This window comes from Hyla sarda, chromosome 1 (assembly GCF_029499605.1).
Source record: "Hyla sarda isolate aHylSar1 chromosome 1, aHylSar1.hap1, whole genome shotgun sequence".
Lineage (NCBI taxonomy): Eukaryota > Metazoa > Chordata > Amphibia > Anura > Hylidae > Hyla > Hyla sarda.
Genome location: NC_079189.1, coordinates 409,692,977 through 409,714,015, shown reverse-complemented (window position 1 = coordinate 409,714,015; position 21,039 = coordinate 409,692,977). Strand labels below are relative to the sequence as shown.

At 40.5% G+C, this 21,039-nt stretch overlaps 1 protein-coding gene across 3 annotated transcripts; it reads right to left on the bottom strand.

Moving 5' to 3' along the window:
- Positions 1-1,549: 1,549 nt before the first annotated feature.
- Positions 1,550-20,675, bottom strand: LIF (LIF interleukin 6 family cytokine). Of its 3 annotated transcripts, none has more exons than XM_056552273.1 (3): positions 20,582-20,675; positions 4,609-4,763; positions 1,550-2,599 (listed from the first exon to the last, which is right to left on the bottom strand). In XM_056552273.1, exons 1-3 carry the CDS (start codon positions 20,649-20,651, stop codon positions 2,126-2,128), a joined length of 699 nt encoding a protein of 232 aa, XP_056408248.1. In that variant the 5' UTR covers positions 20,652-20,675; the 3' UTR covers positions 1,550-2,125. The 3 variants fall into 3 exon arrangements, with proteins under 3 accessions (XP_056408248.1, XP_056408250.1, XP_056408249.1); XM_056552275.1 differs by lacking the exon at positions 20,582-20,675 and adding an exon at positions 6,942-7,233; XM_056552274.1 differs by lacking the exon at positions 20,582-20,675 and adding an exon at positions 5,439-5,503.
- Between the last annotated feature and the right edge of the window lie 364 nt (positions 20,676-21,039).

Below are 21,039 nucleotides of genomic sequence, written 5' to 3'. Positions count from 1 at the left end.
TTTTATAAAAACTTAATAAAAACTTTTCAGTATGTCGTATGTACCCCAAAATCGTACCAACGAAAAGTATAGAAAGACAAATCCTCGCACAACTCATCTAAAAAATTTAGTTTTGGCTGTCAGTATATGGCTACACAAAACCAGTGGATCTTTTACAGGTTATCACACAATTACAATTTATGACACACCCAGAGGTTAGATGGTGTTTTGATCGTGTGTGTGGGGGAGGGGAAACCTAAGTGCCCCTTAGTGAATGGAGCAGCAGTATGCATAGCATGCAGACTGGTTTGCTGCTTCATTCACACATTATAGGACTGTTCGAGATATCTGAACATGGTACACCATTATCTTATCTACCATCTTCAGAAGTCAAGATTTATCCAAACCTGTGCAGAGGAAATGTTATGCACACCAATCAAATGTTGTTGTTTTTTTCACTTTCTGAAAAAATAAAGAAGCGATCTGATTGGTTGCTATGGGCAGCTGGTCAATTTTTCCTTTGTACAGGTTTTGATAAATCTCCCCCATAGAGTATACATAGTGTGTATACACTCAAACAGGAGCACTCAAAACCCCTTTTTTGTGATTGGTGTTCCAGCAGTCAGACGCCCACCAATTACATATGCCATCATGGTCAACATTTGAGGAAAGAAAAAGGTATATTCTGTGTTAGCGCCATTTTCTACAGGTTTGCTATTAAAATGTAAAGTAACCTGCAAGGAACATTCTCATTGCAGACCTTACTTGAAATAACTAATTTAAGCAAAATGCACATTGTTTGTTATTAGTATTAAAGGCTATAGTATTACAATTAAGCAAGAATGCCAAAATAATAATACAAATAATTTCAAAATAAACATTTATTATAAAAATACAAAACATAATAAATATATAAATATTTTTGCAAAACATAGATGGTAGAAAAAGAACTCCAGTACATTTTTTTTGGTCCTATAAACTAATAGTATATCAGTTATCTGAAATATTTCCACTGTAAACATGCAACTTCTGCATATCTGTCAGGTCTAAGATTTCCTTAGACAGCTTTACACACATGTAAAATTTAAAAGGAGTAATAATCCTACCAATCCCTGGCTGCTCATGTCCCAATGCTTGCCATATGCCCTGCAAGTCTGTTTTCCTGCACCCGGGGTGGTGTTTTGACATATATTTGGCCATTGCAGCCAACCCCTGGCTGCAACAATGACCTCAGTGGTGTTGACAAATCACTGCTACAGTCAATGTTTGGCGGCAGCAGTCACATGTTGTGTTGACAAGTTATTAATGGAGCAGGAATGTCACAGACAGTGCAAGTAACCATGTAGGCAATGTTACAGTATCAGCAAGGAGGTGGTAAGGTGAAGAACATCAAGGAAGTGTTTGTGTAATGTTTAGCTGCATACATATCTTTACATGTATGATACAACAGAAAGGTTGATACAGATAAATTGCTCTACTATTATCAATAAAACGTCCTTACTGCAGTGGTCTTCCACTTGTAGCCCAATAAAATACTGGAAAGATACAGATGGAAGACTACAGCCTTACATTATTAAGCATGTGGTGTAACACATTATAAACAAAAGAGCCATACAAAATAAATACCTGTATTTAATAAATAAATAATAAATAATGAGATTTAAATAACATTTCTGTTCCATACAGAAGACAATACTTTTCAAGTTGAAAAGAGAACTAAAACTCACCATTTGGAGTTTCTTCATATAAATATCAAAAGTATTGTTAAATAATAAATATATAAATAACATTTTTTAACTAAATTTCAGCCATTCATTTTCTACATTTCTTTGTATTCAAACAGAATGTGTCATGTGCCCTATGGTCTATTGTCCAACCCTGTTCCATCTTGTTCTTTGTATATTCCAGTTTTCCATGGTCATCTATTCTGACAGTAAATGTCACACAGTATTCAAAGTCGATTGCCACATTAGGATTTCAATCTAAAGCTGGGAAATAAAGTAGTTTTGTTCTCAAAGCTGGAGGCAAAAATGTCACAATAATCCACAGTCCTCTGATGCTGACCATCGGCTTGTTGAGTGTATTTGATTCTGCTTAGCAAATAGAAGGGGAGAGAAGACTTTAGCATTTAGTCTGTTGGCTTCATTTACCTGTTTTCTGGTGTTTGTTTATCTGAAGAAGGGTCATGAGTATATTCCTCATTCTTTCCCCAGTCACTTGTGATTTTTGCTGCTTTTATTAAGAAGTGCTCATAATTGTAAAGCGCTTTGCATCCCTTAGTTTTCCTTATTATTGTGCTTTTTGATTTCATTGTGTAGTACTTATCTACTGTAGGTACTCTATTCCTTTTGTTGAGGACACAAGACAAGTTTGAAATAACAGCTGCTATCTCTCCTTTGCTTTCATTTAGCTGTTTTCGCAAATACTTATTGTTGGGATTTTGGTGCATTTCTTGTTCCTGTGTAATATTTCCCATAGCTGTTTTCATGTAAAGAAAGATCTTGTACAAATCACTGAGTTTATCCTCTTCGCTGTTACTTAAACTGATTTTAGGAAATTCACTGAGTTCTGTATGACACAGGTGGGGAATATTCTGAGGCGTGAACTTCTGATAGTGGGTCTAAAAAAGAATATAGAATAACTTACATTTTTTTCAACATTTTACAACATATTTTCATTTTCTTAAATATGTACGCAAAGGCTTCTCAGCTTCTTTCAAAACGGTGATGACTGGCCATCACTATTGGCCAAAACCCTTAGGGTGCATTCACCAGTGCATATTTTTGCTGCAGATCTGCTGCAGATTTTGTTGCCCATTGACTTCAATGGGTAGCAAAATATGCAGCAGCAAATCTGCAGCAAAAATACGCACATGTGAATGCACCCTTAAAGGGAACCAATCACCAATCATCAGATTTTACCATATACAACGCTCAACAACACGTTATATATGATAAAATCGTTATCCTCACCATTTTCGGGGGATTTTGTGCCCCCAGGGATGGTGAAGACATGAAGTTATAAAGTCCCCCCCCCCCCCCCCCGGCAAGTAGTCCCCTGGGCGGGGACTTACACTTACTAGCTCCCATTGCTCTGGCCATGGCCCCGCCCTGACGGCTTGAATGACGGCTCGCGTCATCGCTCTGCTCCTTTAGCAGACGGAGCAGAGCTGTGACAAGCGCCATCAATCAAGGCGAGGGGGCAGGACCATGGGAGCTAGTAAGTGTAAGTCCCCGCCTAGGGGAGACTACTTGCCGGGCGGCCAGGGGGGAACTTTATAACTTCACATCTTCACCATCCCTGGGGGCACCAACGTCCCCCGGGGATGGTGAGGATAATGATTTTAGCATATATAACGCATTCTCGAACTTTATATATGCTAAAATCTGCTGATCAGTTCCCTTTAAACAGAACAACCAGTGATGCTGCAGCAGCAGGATATTGTTTTTTATATTCCCAGGCAACTTCAGAGCCCGAGACTTGCACAATACTATCGCAATCTGGATACATATTTGCATGAGAGCCAGCAAATATCAATTCTAAGGCTCTCAAATAGCCCGGGAATTTTAACAAGATATCCTGCTGCTAGACCATTGTTGAATGTATACTTTAAAGTGTACCTGTTGCCTTAAAAAATATTTCACAGGGTCAGTGTTCAAAGTTTAGATCCAAGCTGATTACTAGAATGGGTGGGGAGAGACATCCCATAGATTTACATTGTAAGTTTGTCCCGTGAGTGCACTCTTCTCCTGGCTCATTCTAGTGATCAGTCAGGATCTGAACACTCAGACCCTGACCGATCAAAACTTGTAATATGTATCTACAACATTGACAGTGCCTTTTTTATTAATAAAATAAGAATAAAAGGAGTGATTTATGTAGCTAAACTGTAGATGGCCGCAGCCAAAGTACAATTTGCACAGATTATAAACACATTTATCAAAACTGACAAGAAGTCAGCGTGTAATCTTTCAAAAGTTGCCTATAGGTGCCTATCAATTGATGACCGAATATTCCAATATCTTACTCTTCAATTAATGATTTAAAGTTACTTTATCTTTTTTTTCTGCTAGACCCGAAATATGTACAGTAAAATGATGTCATTTTGTGACACAGCATCGAAGCTGTTTGACAATTCTACATTTCTTTTTTTAATCAACATGTTTGCCATGTTTTTTTCCCACAATCAAATGTACATAATTGTTAGCAAAAATGAGTAAGTTAGGAATGAATAACATTCTAGACAGTACTTTCTTAGCACATCATGTCTGGTTAGTTGTTAAAAGATATATTTTTCATAAATAAATTTGTCTATCTTACTTGAACTATGATTAGTATTCACCCATTGCTGTCTCTGGTATAATGCTATAACCCTTTTTTCCTAGTCATATTCCTAATATTACAGTTAGCCCCATGAAAGTTACTGTTAACTCTCTGATAGGCTGTCAAAAGTCTTCAGATATCACACCAGCTATTGTCAAGAACGGAAAATCTCCATGAATAAGGCCTGGTGATGCAATATACATGACTTTGCAGGAATGTGACATATTGCCTTTAATCATTGTTTCTTGGCAGAAGGTTTTCCTCTAACACAACTAGACTTTTTTTTAATCATTTTGCTATACTTACATAAGTGTCAAAGAGTTCCTTGGCTTTCAAGTGCATATTCATTATTTGTGAGTGGATCTGTGACATGACGGAGGTTATGCTGTCATTGCATTCTAATGGCATTGCCCTTGCTGTTAACAGAGCCAAGTGCTGGAAGATCAGTAGTTGCACAACCCCTGTTAAGAAGAGAGAAGAAAACAAAACATATGTTTCACATTATTCTGTTGAAAAGTCTGCTTTCATCCCAGTGACAGACGAGACGTAGAGCTTCTCTATGCTGCGGTAAGAGAACATACAAAGCAACCCGAAAATACTCTTTATTCACATAACATTTGTGGTGAGGGCTGTTTTAGGGTTGAAGTAATGTAACAGTGTTACAGTGTTTCGCGTCCCAGGGTTAAATGTTCTTTCTACTACATTAAAATACAAAAACAAGATGCCAGAGACTACGCTCGTGTGTTGTATTTGCTTCCAGCGGTGCATAAAAAAAAAAAATCTTGGCAGATGAAGACGATATGACAGGGACGACATGAGGACCACATGTCTATATGTTACTTCCTCCATTGCTTTAACTACCAAATCACTGTGTTAGATAATATCTATACACGTCTGTAAAGTATCCGCTATGAACATGTCCCCGGACGTGTCCAGTTATACACAAGAAAGCATTGCTGCTATAGAGCGGAGCCTGTGAACATGCTGAACGGCATTAGTAGTCTGAAAACTCTGTAAAGTAAACTGCTTTTCTTAGACGATCTGATGTTAAATAGTTTACAAAGTTTAGCTAGTCATTTTCTTACAGAAGCCAAAACAGTTCAAGAATGAATGCGAGTCTAGGGAGCAAAAGTTACCTGCCACAAGCTGCATCTGCATTCTACTCTCAAGCCCCCCCTGTGCAGACTGTGGGATAGCTGGTTTCTTATGCGATTCTTCACTAACATTTTTACAAAGCGATGACTTATATAGCCTTCCCATCCCTCTGAGCCAATCAAATACCAGTATATCCAGGAAGTGACATTCATTCATTTTTTTCCTTGTAATATACCGTACTCCAGTTTCTAATGGGGAATTCCTTAATGCAGCAACTGTGACTGATTTTCTATTTTCTATTGCTCATTTATTTTAGAAAGTGCAGAGGAGGATTTGGAAGAAAAAAAAAAAAAGAGTTTTGATAAAAAGAAATAATACCTGAAGAATGTTACATGCCAGTAGCAAAGCTTTTAGAGGGCAATTTTATAATATGATTTTTAGAATGTTGACATAAATAGAACTTTTCAGAGGGATACCATTCTAGAAAATTCCTAACTGCATCATAGTAAATACAGTGGTCCCTCAACATACGATGGTAATCCGTTCCAAATGGACCATCGTTTGTTGAAACCATCGTATGTTGAGGGATCCGTGCAATGTAAAGTATGGGACAGTGGTCTACAACCTGCTGACCTCCAGGTGTTGCAAAACTACAACACCCAGCATGCCCGGACAGCCAACGGCTGTCCGGGCATGCTGGGAGTTGTAGTTTTGCAACATCTGGAGGTCAGCAGGTTAAAGACCACTGGTATTGGAGGTTATACTCACGTGTCCCCGCCACTACGGACCGTCACCGCTCGTCACCGCTGCCCTGGATGTCGCGTTCCATCGCTGTCGCCGCCTCCCGGGGGTGTCCCCGTCGCTCCGGCAAAGGCCTCTGCTTCCCCGGCATCCTTGCTCTCCGTTGCCACCATCACGTCGTTACACACACACCGCTCCTATTGGATGACGGGACGGCGTGCAGAGCGACGTGATGATGACGATGGAGAGCGCTGACGATGCAGGGGATCTGCGCCGGAGCCCCAAGGACAGGTAAGTGATCGTCAACGGACCACACGGGGCACCGTAAATGGCTATCCGGTGGCAGCTGAAGCAGTCTGCGCTGCCGGATAGCCATTTATGCGATGGCCCCGACATACAAAAGCATCGTATGTTGATGCTACCTTCAACATGCGATGGTCTCTGAGAGGCCATCGTATGTTGAAATGATTGTATGTCGGGGCCATCGTAGGTTGGGGGGGGGTCACTGTATCAGTAAATATTTATTATTAAACATGATTTATACAGTAAATAGTGAACAGCCAGGTTGCAAATGGGACAGTCCACCTTTACAACTAATCAATACCTGTAGATTCTTATTGTGTAGATACCTTGTAAGAAATGTTATGGATACCTATGAGTGCATTATAGGTACATACAGTAATACATAGGGCAGAATTATTTAAATGACAGTCGTAAAAGTAGGATGTAAGCTCTATTCAATATATATAAATGTGTATGGGCGCTCTAATAATAAAAACTACAAATAGTAGAGGCTCACTTACTAAAATCCTGAATGTACTCAGAATCTCTGCCCAGAGTGAAGTTCTTGTCTCCACTTATAAATCCTGCAAAGCTGTAAGTCCGCGTCCTTGATAGTATGGAGCTTGTCCCGTTGTACTTGCTTTTTGTGCTTGGAGTAGTTTTCAGAAGTCCGTGGTTCCAGTCAGCCTATTAGCCGGGAGATCTGCCCCGGCCGGTAGCGTCTCACCGGCTTGTACTGTTGGTGGATTACGGAGTGCTGTGACCTAGCGCTGTGAGTGACGTCACTACTACAGGGAGAGCACGAGGCCAAAAAGCAACTAACGCGTTTCAGAAAGTAACACTTTCCTTCATCAGAGATGGATTATCCTCTGCAATATGTAAGGATGTAAGCTCTGTAATATGTAAATTTCTATCCTGAAAGGACTACTAAGACTATGTTCACACGGTGGAATATTGGCACAGAAAATTTCAGTGCGGACGTTCTGCAGAAAGCGGAGCGCCGGCATAACTACTAGGAAATGCAGCGTTTCATAGACAACAATGCATTCATGACGAGATCTGCAAAAACATTGAACAATTTCCATGGCAGAATCCCATTGAAATCAATTTGTCAAATAGCAAACAAACACAGCTTGTATTTGATTTTACCAGAGCAATGTGAGAAATAATAAATGAGCTATGATTGGTTGCTATTAAATAAAAAACAGACCCAATTTTGTCTCAGATATGTTCTTATCTGAACTAGTGATTTCCATTTATTGGTGTAAATGGGGAAGCCTGTGTGTGTTGTCATGGAAGTTAGTTATTTACCACAATTGTAGAAAAGGCATCAGAAATCCCTTGATAGATTCTCTTTAAAGAATAAGTAGAAGAAGGCGCCATTTATTAGAAAGCAATGCAGCAGAAAATTACAATTCCTCACTGTTTCTATTTGAATGTATCAACAGAATGCAAATGCTATGCTGTAAATGATAGCTTGAGTCCTGCCACAGGCAGAAAACACAGGCTAACTGCTGATGGGAAGGGTACGATCATTGCGCGGCTTTTATGTATTTTAAGGGAGATGGGGTACCGCACTAAAAAAGAAATGACATCTTAATCCCACTTTGGGGCACTAATTAAAATCAATGAGGGCTTCATGAAATGACCAAACTGCCCTGACGGTGGCTTAGAGAGAACTGTGGCATTACACAGCACACTGGTACAGATTTTGCCTGTGTGCACATACACTAACGGAATCGGTTGTTTGAATTTCCAGCTTCTGTGCAGATTACAGACTTTTTTGTCTCAAAATCTGTTGGTTATCCATGCCAGAAATCTGTGGACATACCCTTGGATTTTTCATGTTAACGAGTTCAAGTTCAAGGAACTCAACTTTTTAGACAGGGTAGAGTATAAGTGTCTGATTCTTGGGGGGCCCGACCACTGGAAGCCCCTGCAATCTCATGTTCAGGGTCCTAGCTTATGCATCCTCGATGCAGAGACACCCCCACCTTCCAGGATGGATGCAAGTGACAGTCTCCTCAGCCAATCACCAGTCACAAGGATGTCCCGCCTCAACCAGTGATTGTTTGAGCAGCCCATCACTTGTGTTCATCCAGGAAGGTGGGGTCCGGGGTGTCTGAGGAAGCATAAGTAGCAGGAGGTCCCAGCATTAGGCCCCCTGTGATTAGATGTAATGTGTGATGTAATAAATGATCAACTCTCTATAGCATGGTCAATAAATGTCTGTACACTTTGTTACCTATAGATCTTCCCTTATTTATTCTCATATCAATTTTCAAACCTCTACAACAATATGGAAATATAAAATATTTCTTCTTACAAATGTATTGAAATAATTACTCTGGACTGTGCACAAATTTAAAATAAGGAGGGAAAGCATGCAGTTTCTGATAACACCAATTAAGTAATTAAAGGGGTTATCCAGTAAAAAAAATAAAAAAATTTATATATCAACTGGCTCCAGAAAGTTAAACAGATTTGTAAATTACTTCTATAAAAAAATCTTAATCCTTTCAGTACTTATGAGCTGATGAAGTTGAGTTGTTCTTTTCTGTCTAAGTGCTCTCTGATGACACATGCCTCGGGAACCCCCAGTTTAGAAGCAAATCCCCATAGCAAACCTCTTCTACTATGTGCAGTTCCCGAGACAAGCAGAGATGTCAGCAGAAAGCACTGTTGCCAGACAGAAAACAACAACTCAACTTCAGCAGCTGATAATTATTTAAAGGATTAAGATTTTTTAATAGAAGTAATTTACAAATCTGTTTAAGTTTGTGGAGGCAGAAAAAAGTTTTTTCCCTGGAATACCCCTTTAAGTCCTTTGGATAGGGGGATAAGATGTTTTCAGCAGAGTACCCCTTTAATAGTTTTTGTATCACTGATCAGTTTACACTGTTGTTAATGACAGCATTCCCAGGAAGAACACTTTGTTTAAAATTAGACAAACAGCACATCCAACATGTTTCATTTTTCTGGAGCCAATTCCCACAGCAAGCCTATCCTGCTCTGGACAGTTCCTGACATAGACAGAGGTGTCAGCAGAGAGCACTGTGGTCAGACAGAAAATAAATTCAAAAAGAAAATAACTTCCTGTGGAGCATACAGCAGCTGATAAGTACTGGAAGGATTAACATTTTTAAATAGAAGTAATTTGCAAATCTGCATAACTTTCTGCCACCAGTTGATTTTAAACAAATTATTTTCCACCGTAGTACCCCTTTAACATGATTAATCATAAAACTGCAATTTATAAAATAAAATAGCATAAAATAAGATTTTTACTCTATTTAATAAATTTTTCTCTTTAAAAAGGTACTTTATAAGTAAGTTAATTACTTTACTGATCACAAAGGGAATAAGCATACTGGCTTGTTCAACTTATTGCCTGTCTTACTAAGTCATAAGCAGAGCATGTGCCCTTACCAATCACTGGTCTCATTTATCATGTTCAGGAAGAGACTGCTCCCAGGCTATATGAAATATTTTCGGCTAAAACTACTTTAACCCCTTAAGGACGCAGGACGTAAATGTACGTCCTGGTGAGGTGGTACTTAACGCACCAGGACGTACATTTACGTCCTAAGCATAACCGCGGGCATCGGAGCGATGCCCGTGTCATGCGCGGCTGATCCCGGCTGCTGATCGCAGCCAGGGACCCGCCGGCAATGGCCGACGCCCGCGATCTCGCGGGCGTCCGCCATTAACCCCTCAGGTGCCGGGATCAATACAGATCCCGGCATCTGCGGGAGTTCGCGATTAAAATGAACGATCGGATCGCCCGCAGCGCTGCTGCGGGGATCCGATCATTCATAACGCCGCACGGAGGTCCCCTCACCTTCCTCCGTGCGGCTCCCGGCGTCTCCTGCTCTGGTCTGTGATCGAGCAGACCAGAGCAGGAGATGACCGATAATACTGATCTGTTCTATGTCCTATACATAGAACAGATCAGTATTAGCAATCATGGTATTGCTATGAATAGTCCCCTATGGGGACTATTCAAGTGTAAAAAAAAATGTAAAAAAATGTAAAAGTAAAAGTAAAAAAAAAGTGAAAAATCCCCTCCCCCAATAAAAAAGTAAAACGTCCGTTTTTTCCTATTTTACCCCCAAAAAGCGTAAAAAACATTTTTTATAGACATATTTGGTATCGCCGCGTGCGTAAATGTCCGAACTATTAAAATAAAATGTTAATGATCCCGTACGGTGAACGGCGTGAACGAAAAAAAATTTAAAAAGTCCAAAATTCCTACTTTTTTAATACATTTTATTAAAAAAAAAATTATAAAAAATGTATTAAAAGTTTTTTATATACAAATGTGGTATCAAAAAAAAGTACAGATCATGGCGCAAAAAATGAGCCCCCATACCGCCGCTTATACTGAAAAATAAAAAAGTTATAGGTCATCAAAATAAACGGATTATAAACGTACTAATTTGGTTAAAAAGTTTGTGATTTTTTTTAAGCGCAACAATAATATAAAAGTATATAATAATGGGTATCATTTTAATCGTATTGACCCTCAGAATAAAGAACACATGTCATTTTTACCAGAAATTGTACGGCGTGAAAACAAAACCTTCCAAAATTAGCAAAATTGCGTTTTTCGTTTTAATTTCCCCACAAAAATAGTGTTTTTTGGTTGCGCCATACATTTTATGATATAATGAGTGATGTCATTACAAAGGACAACTGGTCGCGCAAAAAACAAGCCCTCATACTAGTCTGTGGATGAAAATATAAAAGAGTTATGATTTTTAGAAGGCGAGGAGGAAAAAATGAAAACGTAAAAATTAAATTGTCTGAGTCCTTAAGGCCAAAATGGGCTGAGTCCTTAAGGGGTTAAAGGGGTACTCCTGTCGAAATAAAAAAACATTTCTAATCAACTGGTGCCAGAAAGTTAAACAGATTTTTAAATTACTTCTATTTAAAAGTATTAACTATTCCAGTACTTATCAGCTGCTCCATACTACAGGGTGGGCCATTTATATGGATACACCTTAATAAAATGGGAATGGTTGGTGATATTAACTTCCTGTTTGTGGCACATTAGTATATGTGAGGGGGGAAACTTTTCAAGATGGGTGGTGACCATGGCGGCCATTTTGAAGGCGGCCATTTTGAATCCAACTTTTGTTTTTTCAATAGGAAGAGGGTCATGTGACACATCAAGCTTATTGGGAATTTCACAAGAAAAACAATGATGTGCTTGGTTGTAACGTAACTTTATTCTTTCATGAGTTATTTACAAGTTTCTGACCACTTATAAAATGTGTTCAATGTGCTGCCCATTGTGTTGGATTGTCAATGCAACCCTCTTCTTCCACTCTTCACACACTGATAGCAACACCGCAGGAGAAATGCTAGCACAGGCTTCCAGTATCTGTAGTTTCAGGTGCTGCACATCTCGTAGCTATGTTTTTTTTAATCCTGGATAGCCCATTTAATGATGTCTCTGGTATAGTTTGGTGACTGGCTTATGGAGCATAAAGTAGCTTATTAATATTTACCTATGGCTGGTATACTGTATGGACAGAACACTTTTCTACTTTTTAATCTTGTGGATTCCAATTGTCTTATACTTATCAGGGCCCCAATGGAGCTTAATAGTATGTGCAGTTGAAAACTCATTGCATTGTAAAGTGTTGCAGAATATGCTGGTACTAAAAATAGCCAAAACAGACATATGCTGGTACTAAAAATAGCCAAATCAGATAATGTTCTGGCGATCATATATTGCTCAGATACCTGAATTAGATTTCCTGTTTAGTCCTAGCTCTAGCAGAACTTAACATTACATGGGCAGTAAGAATAACTCCTCTGCTCTAACTCTCTGACTGGATAGGAATTTTATTGTAGGCTGCAGCTTTTCAGACAAAAGGGAACCACAAAACAACTGACAGAGCTAAAATAATGTTTAACCTCTTCCTATCAAATCTTGAATAACAAAAGTAAAAAAAAAACACCTAATATGACTTAAAAAATGTAACATAAAAACATGTATTTATAGTATGCAGCATTGTACAGAGCTTGTCATCTCTTAAATGGGCACTGTCAGATACAAAAACTTTTGATATGTTGTAAAGCATGCAGTAACAATAGGTTTTGCAATTGCTTTCATTTGAACATTTTCAGTATTTCATAGTGATAAAGCCAGTCAAACAGATGCCCCCCTGTCTGCTTGGACACATACTAGTCCAGCTGTGTCCATGCATCATCACCTATGTCATGGACACACTTCCTTTATTGACAGCTGTGAGCGCAGGGCTCAGAGCTGGAGGAAAAATCCTCCCACTGTCAGCTTGTGTCCCGCTACTGTCAGTGAGGACAAGCTGGGAGTTGTAGTTTTGCTAATGCTAGGGGAGATGTGAGCAGACAGCATACTGATGGAGGGGGCGGAGACCTGCACCGTGAGGCCACATCCCCTCCCCTTGAGAGGAATTCAGACTAGTGAGCTAAATTAAAAGTGTAATAAAAAAATAAATAAAGGTGCTAGACACATAAAAAAAAATTAGATGTACATGGTCAGGATTAGGTACTGAGTGATATATTAGAAAATTTTTTTTTTTTTTGCGATTTCACGGGTACGCTTTAAATCTGCTCCAGTGGGTCTCACAATCTAAATTTCGATTTCTCCTATAAGTATGTTTTGCAGTGTGGGAGGAACCCTTAAAAACCCATGCGAGAGAGAAAACATACAAACTCCTTGCAGATAAACAGCATCACCTTTGTCTATTTAGGAGTAGTGTGTAGTAGTGGAGCTCTACTCAAGATAAGTGGGCTGAATTGCTGGACCACATGCAAACTATGAACCGGTATGGTGCTGTGCTTGGGAAAAAGTGGAATATCAGAGCGGAATCTGGCAGAAAAAAATATCTATGGAGTTGGCACATTTCCGAGCGGTGGCTGGCAGAACCTGCTATTTGTGTAATGTCTGCTTGTGTTTTCTGGGCGGATATTCTGCAAATTTTCCTCCATGTAAACATGGGTAGGGTAACAAATAGCGCATCAGCAGTGTATTTGACACTGCAGATGAACTACTGACCATCCCCAGAACGTGCCTCCTTCTGTGCTCGTGCATCCTGCTTTTGTGTAATTAGGACGTTTTTAACTACACCCCCTTAGCCTAGCATTTACACCCCATTTTGTTATAATGGGGATGCCTTTACAAAGAGTGGTGTAAATTCTTTTAGAGAAAAAAAGTTGTGATGGTAGTTGCGGAAGTGCGCCAAATTTATCATACTGCGCATGGACTTTGATCAATTTAGCTAATGCAACTACTGAAAAAGTCGCACATTTTGTGCGGACGTCCGACTTTTATGTAAAAAGTCACATATACCTTGACTCAAAAGTTGCGCAGAAAATGTAGGGCAGGGCTGACCTGAGAAACTGTATATTTCTGGGATCATGTGACAATTTAGCAACATTCCGCAAAGTCAGTGACCACTGCACAAAGTGCTATAAATGGGTAAAAGTCATGGTTACTTTTCGAAAGCAATTGTCGCACAGACCCATCATGCAACATTTTGTGCAACAAAAATATAGAAAAAGACGTTCAAAAAGTGCTCTAAATGTCTTGATAAATTCCCCCCCAATGTTCCGTCTCAACTGTTCAGTACAGAAATTCAATTATATAGTAAAATCCAAATATCTTGGGAAAGGGGGTATAGCAGGAAAGTAAAAAACACTGATGGAATCATTGAACCCATGACTATAAAATGTATGTAAAGCTCAATATCTTTGGGGACTGGTCGCAGGTCCTCTTTTTTTAAGTCCATATATTGCATATTTAGAATATAAGATAATTGGTTTAGGACAGCAGTTGAATGCTATTTAAAAATTAAGGCAATACAAGTGGGAGGAAGTTAAATATGGAAAAAAAAAGGTCCAAGAAGAGAAAAAAACATGTTTATTAAACATTTTTAATCTGTAACACACAACAGTATTTTGGGACCAAATTTTCCTGGCCTGTAGTAAAAGCTATAGCCCAAAAACACACCTAGGTCAGAAGTAAATATAGTAGGAACGAGAGGAATACATCCTTCTTTTATATTTCCTATTCCTTTTGAATCCACTTCTGGCTTTGGCTCAAAAACTGCAGTGGTAGTTTTAGAAAAAAAAACACCTGATTGGCGAAGTCCTGTAAAGTAAAAAAAAAAAAGAAAAAAAACACCAGAAAAAAAACCTGTGTGAAAACCTAGCATTATACCCCATACTACATCCCAAAACATAAAAAAACACTTAATGTTATGGCTGTAACAATTAGGGCCATCAAATTAATATATGTGTGAACAACAAACTTTTTTTTAACCACTGAGTGCATTGGAACTCAATGGTAAAAAAACAAGGCTATTTTTGGGCTGGTTTGTGGGATGTAAAATCGCACAAAAAAAATTAAAAAACATTTTGTGCCTGCAGCCATGTAGATGAAGACATTTTTATATACATGTGTATATACAACCTTTTTATACAGCCTGGTATTTCACAAAGTTACCGCTGTAAATTGTTTACAACTTTGGTCTCTTCATTTGGCGAGAGGTGATTTTATTTGCAGGTAATGACTGCATATCTTAAACATTTATTGTTATGATATTGTAGTCTAAAATCTGCTTGAGTCAGACTTAACATGAATTTGTTTTCAATCTTTAGAAAAAAATATCCTTTAATACAAAATTGCTTTTAAGTGAAGAGCACTCAGAACTATAGCTTAAAGGAGTACTATGGTCCTTTTTTATTAACCATATGTGTCTGGTCTGCAAAATGAAACAAAATAAACTTTAACTCACTTTCCTACATTCCCCGTTGCTCCGATGTCTGTGTCCCGTTATCCGGTTCCTGTCTTCTTCCGCTTCTTGCGGGTCGGTGAATCACGCTGCTCTCAGCGTATCACCGGCCACAGCAATGTCCCACTGCGGCTGAAGATAAGCTGAAAGCAGCGTGATTCACCGACCTGCAGGAAGCGGAAGAAGACAGGGACCAGAGAACGGGACACAGACATCGGAGCAACGAGGGAACATAGGCAGATGAGTTAAAAAAAAAATGTGTTTCATTTTGCAGCCTGGGCACGGAGGGTTAATAAAAAAAAGTGCCATAGTACTCCTTTAACAGTGAGATAGGTAAGGGGCTGTAATGTAATTTTATAATATTTTCTACATAGTTGGAATGTTAAAGGGGTACTCTGCCCTTGAACATCTTATCCCCTATCCAAAGGATAGAGGACAAGATGTCTGATCACAGGGGTTCCCTGCTGGGACCCCCTGTGATCTCTAATGCAGCACCCCAGTCATCACGGAGCTAACTAACTCTGTGCCCGGATGACGGGCAACCACAGCCGTCACGCCACCTCCTTTCATGTCTATGGGAGGAGGTATGACGGCTATGTACTAGCCATCTCACCCCCTCCCATAGACATAAATGGAGGGGGCATGGCGAGGTGCCACGAACACAGAAGCTCCAAACTTCTGTGTTCAGAACACCGCGTGCCGGCCTGGAAATCATGGGGGTCCCAAGGGCCGGACCTCTGCAATCAGACATCTTAACCCCCTAATCTTTTGATATTGGATAAGATGTCTAGGGGCCGAGTATCCCTTAAATAAATCCCTGCCTAATAGGATTGCAAAATGTAAAAAAATAAATAAATAAATAAAACTGACAATGAAAGAAATAAGAACAATAAGCTGGTTCCTGAGACATTAGTTTCTATATCAATGATCTTTTCCCTGATTTTTTTATTATAATAATTAAAATATTGAAATAATATACTCTGCCTGACTTGCGTCTTCTTTATGTGGGACTACATCAGTGTGTATCTGTCCTCGCAGCTATAGGATCTGAATAACCTGAAACAACCCATCACTAAAAGGGGATGTCCATATTTGAGGATATGCTCTCACGGGTCTGGACAGAAGTGGACTACGGCCTAGATATCTGACAAGTCACCAATGAAGGTCTCTTTGAACATTTGTACCCAGGAACTTCTTGATACAGTAGTTTTCATCTACTAATGGTTACATAAAAGGGTAAAGATCTGATCACATTAGGCTTTTCACATCCACATCCTGCTGAAACATCCTCTTTTTTTTCAAACAGATACTTTATCGAATTTATTGTTTTTCAATTGGGCATTTATCATTATCTATCATGACAAGTTTCTGTCAGATTTTTTGTACAATGCAAGTCTATGGCAACAGGATGCCGCAGGATAGACATCCAGTTAAAGGGGTATTCCAGGATTTTTTTTTTTATTTGACTATGCTACAGGGGCTGTAAAGTTAGTGTCATTCATAATATAGTGTCTGTACCTATGCGTGATGCTTTTCTCACAATTCTTCTTTGATTTTCACTCCAATATTTATTTTTACCAGCATACAAAATGACTGTTGTCTAAGATTTTTCCCAGGTTGCATTGTGGCCGAGACCTGACTCACTAGTCAGCTGATGACAGGGAGCCTGTCTGCTTCAATGGGTGGAGGGATCACTTGGTGGGAGAGAGATCAATCTGCAACTAATGCAACAGCTGTAGGCACCCTGATTGAAAACCACAGGTCTTTTGAATGGATGCAGCTCATTTATGTTTCAATGGGTGGGTGGCTGATGTGTGGGAGGGAGGAAAATGGAATTGTGGGATTTGTAGTCAAAAAAAGAAAAGTCAAACAGGAAATACCAGTTCACAAAAAGTTAGCCACAGTATTATGGTAATCTCACAACATAGCCATTTAGCCCCGAGACAAGCGCAGATCCTTCCTAAGCATGTCCATTACTGTCTGCCAGGTATGTACTAAAATCACCTTATGGTGGATAACCCTTTTAAATCCTGTTGAATCACCTGTTTGGTACATGATTTTTCTTAATAAACCTTGCACTAATGGATACAGCACTAATAGGACACAGTGAGGCTGAACACACAATATGACATAGTGACTCACATGTGACATCTTCTCTGTAGCCTTTCCTTTTCCATCTGGTCCAGATTGCCATGACTTCTTCCAGCTACATCTTGCCTCTGCAGAGTTTGACCACCAGACACCTTTGGTTCCTTACTTTTGCAGTTGAATACAGCCAGGGAATCAGTTTGTGGATCCTTCCTTTGTTCGCCAAAGTGGCTGTCATTTTAGCAACCAGTTTGGGTAAACCAGGATGACCCCTGGACAGCTGACGGGAGGGGGCGTGATAGCTATCACGCCCCCTCCCGTAGGCTTGCATTGAGGGGCGGAGCGTGACGTCACACGGGGTGGAGGAGTGACGTCACACGCCGCCGGCCCTGCGGTCGACCATAATCAGACCCAGAGTGAACAGGCTCCGGGGACTGGTTACAAATGGGGTGCCGCGTGCATGATCCCGGGCGTCCTCAGCTGCGGGACTCCCGCGATCAGGCATCTTATCCCCTATCCTTTGGACAGGGGATAAGATGTGTAAGCACCGGAGTACCCCTTTAATAACCACCATTGTTGTTCGCTCCATACTGGTTACTGAGAGTGACTCTAGCTGCTGGATATAGAAAGGGCTCTGCTCCTAAGCCCTTTCAATCCCTTCCTACCAGTGCCATGACATAAAATGTATGTCATGGGTTGTTAAAGATTTTAAGATAAGAAAACAGGACTTAAAGGGGTGATGACCAAAGCAGCCACGTCCCCTCCCATAGACATGAATAGAGGGAGTGTGGGATGACATCAAAATCACGGCCGCCGGAACCGGGTGCTGGCCAGAGATCGTGTGGGGTCCCAGCGGCCGGACCTCCTGCAATCAGACATCTTATCCCCTATCCTTTGGATAGGGAATAAGTTGTTCAGGGATGGAGTACCCCTTTAAGAATGTGTTGACAACCTAGCCTTGATGGTTTGCTTACTGTGTCTTGGCAGCTACTTATACACTGACAACAGGAACTATAAGGGCCCTTGCACACTACGGAAATTCCACTCAATTATTCCGAGCAGAATTCCACTTTCAGCAGAATCCCATTAATCTCAATGGAATTCTGATGCTCTGTGCCCACTATTGAAGTTTAATAGTGGAACTTGTGGTGTGGATCTGGATTTCACCAAAACAATGAAAATGTTCATTTCTTTCAGCGGAATTCTGCGCCAGAACTGCATTGCAGTCAATGGGAAGGCACTTAAAAGCCAAACCGTCATTAGGTGCAGAGAGACCTAGAGGGTGCTGCAAGCCAGGATTCATTCCGAGTGGAATTTCAGTAATGTGCAAGGGCCCTTAGGTACAATCACATTAGGTGCACTAGCTGTGGATCATCATGCAGAAAAACCCACATCATTTGCAATAGCTGACAATAGATGATATTTAAAATGCTGTGAAAAACATCTGCACAAAACCTGTCCAAAAATTAACCTGTAGCACAGAACTTGTATTTTTATTATTTAATTTCCCAGTTAATTTCACTGAGGATTTCAAAACCTGTTCTTATGGATTTTAAACACCAAAATCATACAATGGAAAAAACACAGCAAATCTGTTTTGGATTGCACAATTTGGGGCAGATTTTTAGCACGGAAGTATTGCATATTTTCTACTCTAGGAAATCCATGTAGCTGTACCCAAAGGATGAATTCACACATGGCAGATTTTATCTGCAGGTAAAAATCACAGTGCTTTGCAGAACAAGACAAGTAAATGAATTTTTAAAAGTCTTTTTTTATCCGCATGCTGTGAACATTTTTTCAAATCTGCAGCATGATCATTCTGTCCTGGAAATGCTACACTTTCAGTGTGACCAAAGGAAATCCGCAACAAATCTGCCTCAAAATCTACATGTGACAAAGGTGACATTTGCCGCAGATTTTTCTCAGATTTAACCAAGTTGTGTAGACATCTGAAATGGGCCTGATCACGGGGGTCTTGCTGCTGGGGACCCCCTGTGATCTTGCACGCTGCACCCCGTTAAAATCAGTCCCCGGATCGTGTTCGCTCCAGGTCTGATTACTGTCAATCACGGGGCCGGAGCATTGTGACGTCACGGCTCCACCCCTCAATGCAAGTCTATGGGAGGGGGCGTGACAGCGGTCACACCCCCTCCCATAGACTTGCATTGAGGGAGTGGGGCATGATGTCACACGGGGGCGGAGTCGTGACATCACAATCTTCCGTTCCCGTGGTCGGGAGCCGGAACCTCTAGCGCTAGTGGAAGCAGATACAGGTGGGTGCTGTGTCGGGAACGTCGGGACCCCCACGATCAGACATCTTATCCCCTATCCTTTGGATAGGGGATAAGATGTCTAGAGGTGGAGTACCCCTTTAAAGGGGTACTCCGGTGCTTAGACATCTTATCCCCTATCCAAAGGATAGGGGATAAGATGCCTGATCGCGGGAGTCCCGCCGCTGGGGACCCCCGTGATCTTGCATGCGGCACCCCAGTTAAAATCAGTCCCCGGAGCGTGATTACTGGGGACCACAGGGCCGACGGCATGTGACGTCACGCCTCCGCCCCCGTGTGATGTCACGCTCCGCTCTAAAATGCAAGCCTATGGGAGGGGGCGTGACAGCTATCACGCTCCGGGTACTGATTATAAACGGGGTGCCAAATGCAAGATCACGGGGGTCCCCAGCGGCGGGACTCCCGCGATCAGGCATCTTATCCCCTATCCTTTGCATATGGGATAAGATGTCTAAGCACCGGAGAACCGCTTTAAAGACATTTCTGCAACTACTGTTCTCAACGTTAATATCCCCTAACATGCTCTCTTACTTCATAATAAAACACTGTCGCCTTCTGCATTCTGTCCAAGTAGGTCTGACTGATATTTCTCAACAGAATGTAATAAAACTGACACAGTATAAAAACCAAGTTGAGCAGTGTTTTATGCCTTCCCATAAAACCTTTAGAATTATGGGCTGACTTTGCTGAGATAGCACAACCATTATATGGACAAACAAGTATACTTATGCTTAACTGCATGCGAAAATGACGTTGATAGTATAGGAAATGATATAGTGGAATCTAATGTCTCTGAGACTAATATACATACTATGCATAGATTACCAAGGTTAACATTACCAGATCCACAAGAACCGCATGTGCTTGGCTTTAGTTACATTAGATAGATAGATAGATAGATAGATAGATAGATAGAGTTCCTCAGTCTGAAAAATATCACTGAATAAAATCATTTGCTTGTAATGTTAATTTCTCCCCACAAGGCATACCTACCACCGTTATGCATTCTTTTATGCAATGTCAGGACAGTTATATTAAACAGATGCCTCTCCAGAACATGCATCTGTGATAGTCTGCACACTGCTTCTTAACCCTGAGCAGGGCTGAGGCATGCCTGGACATGGTTCACATAGAGATTGCCTAAAAGAAATGGGAAGAGCACATCATGGCAGTTCAGGATTTATTCACAGTTTAGGTGCTACATCTGTGTTGTGGTGTGGCATTTTTTTTGCCTTTGTTACATTTTGTAACACTTTCTTTCTTTTTTTATTTCTTTTTTTTTGGGGGGGGGGGGGGGGGGGACACTCCAAAAAACTCCTACATTTTGGAGGGCAGGGGCTTAAGTATAAAAGGCAATCTTTGTGTGTATTATACCTATACTGTAACATTACTCTGAGCATTATTCCTGTACTGTGACATCGCTGTGTGTATTATCCCTGCACTATGATGTT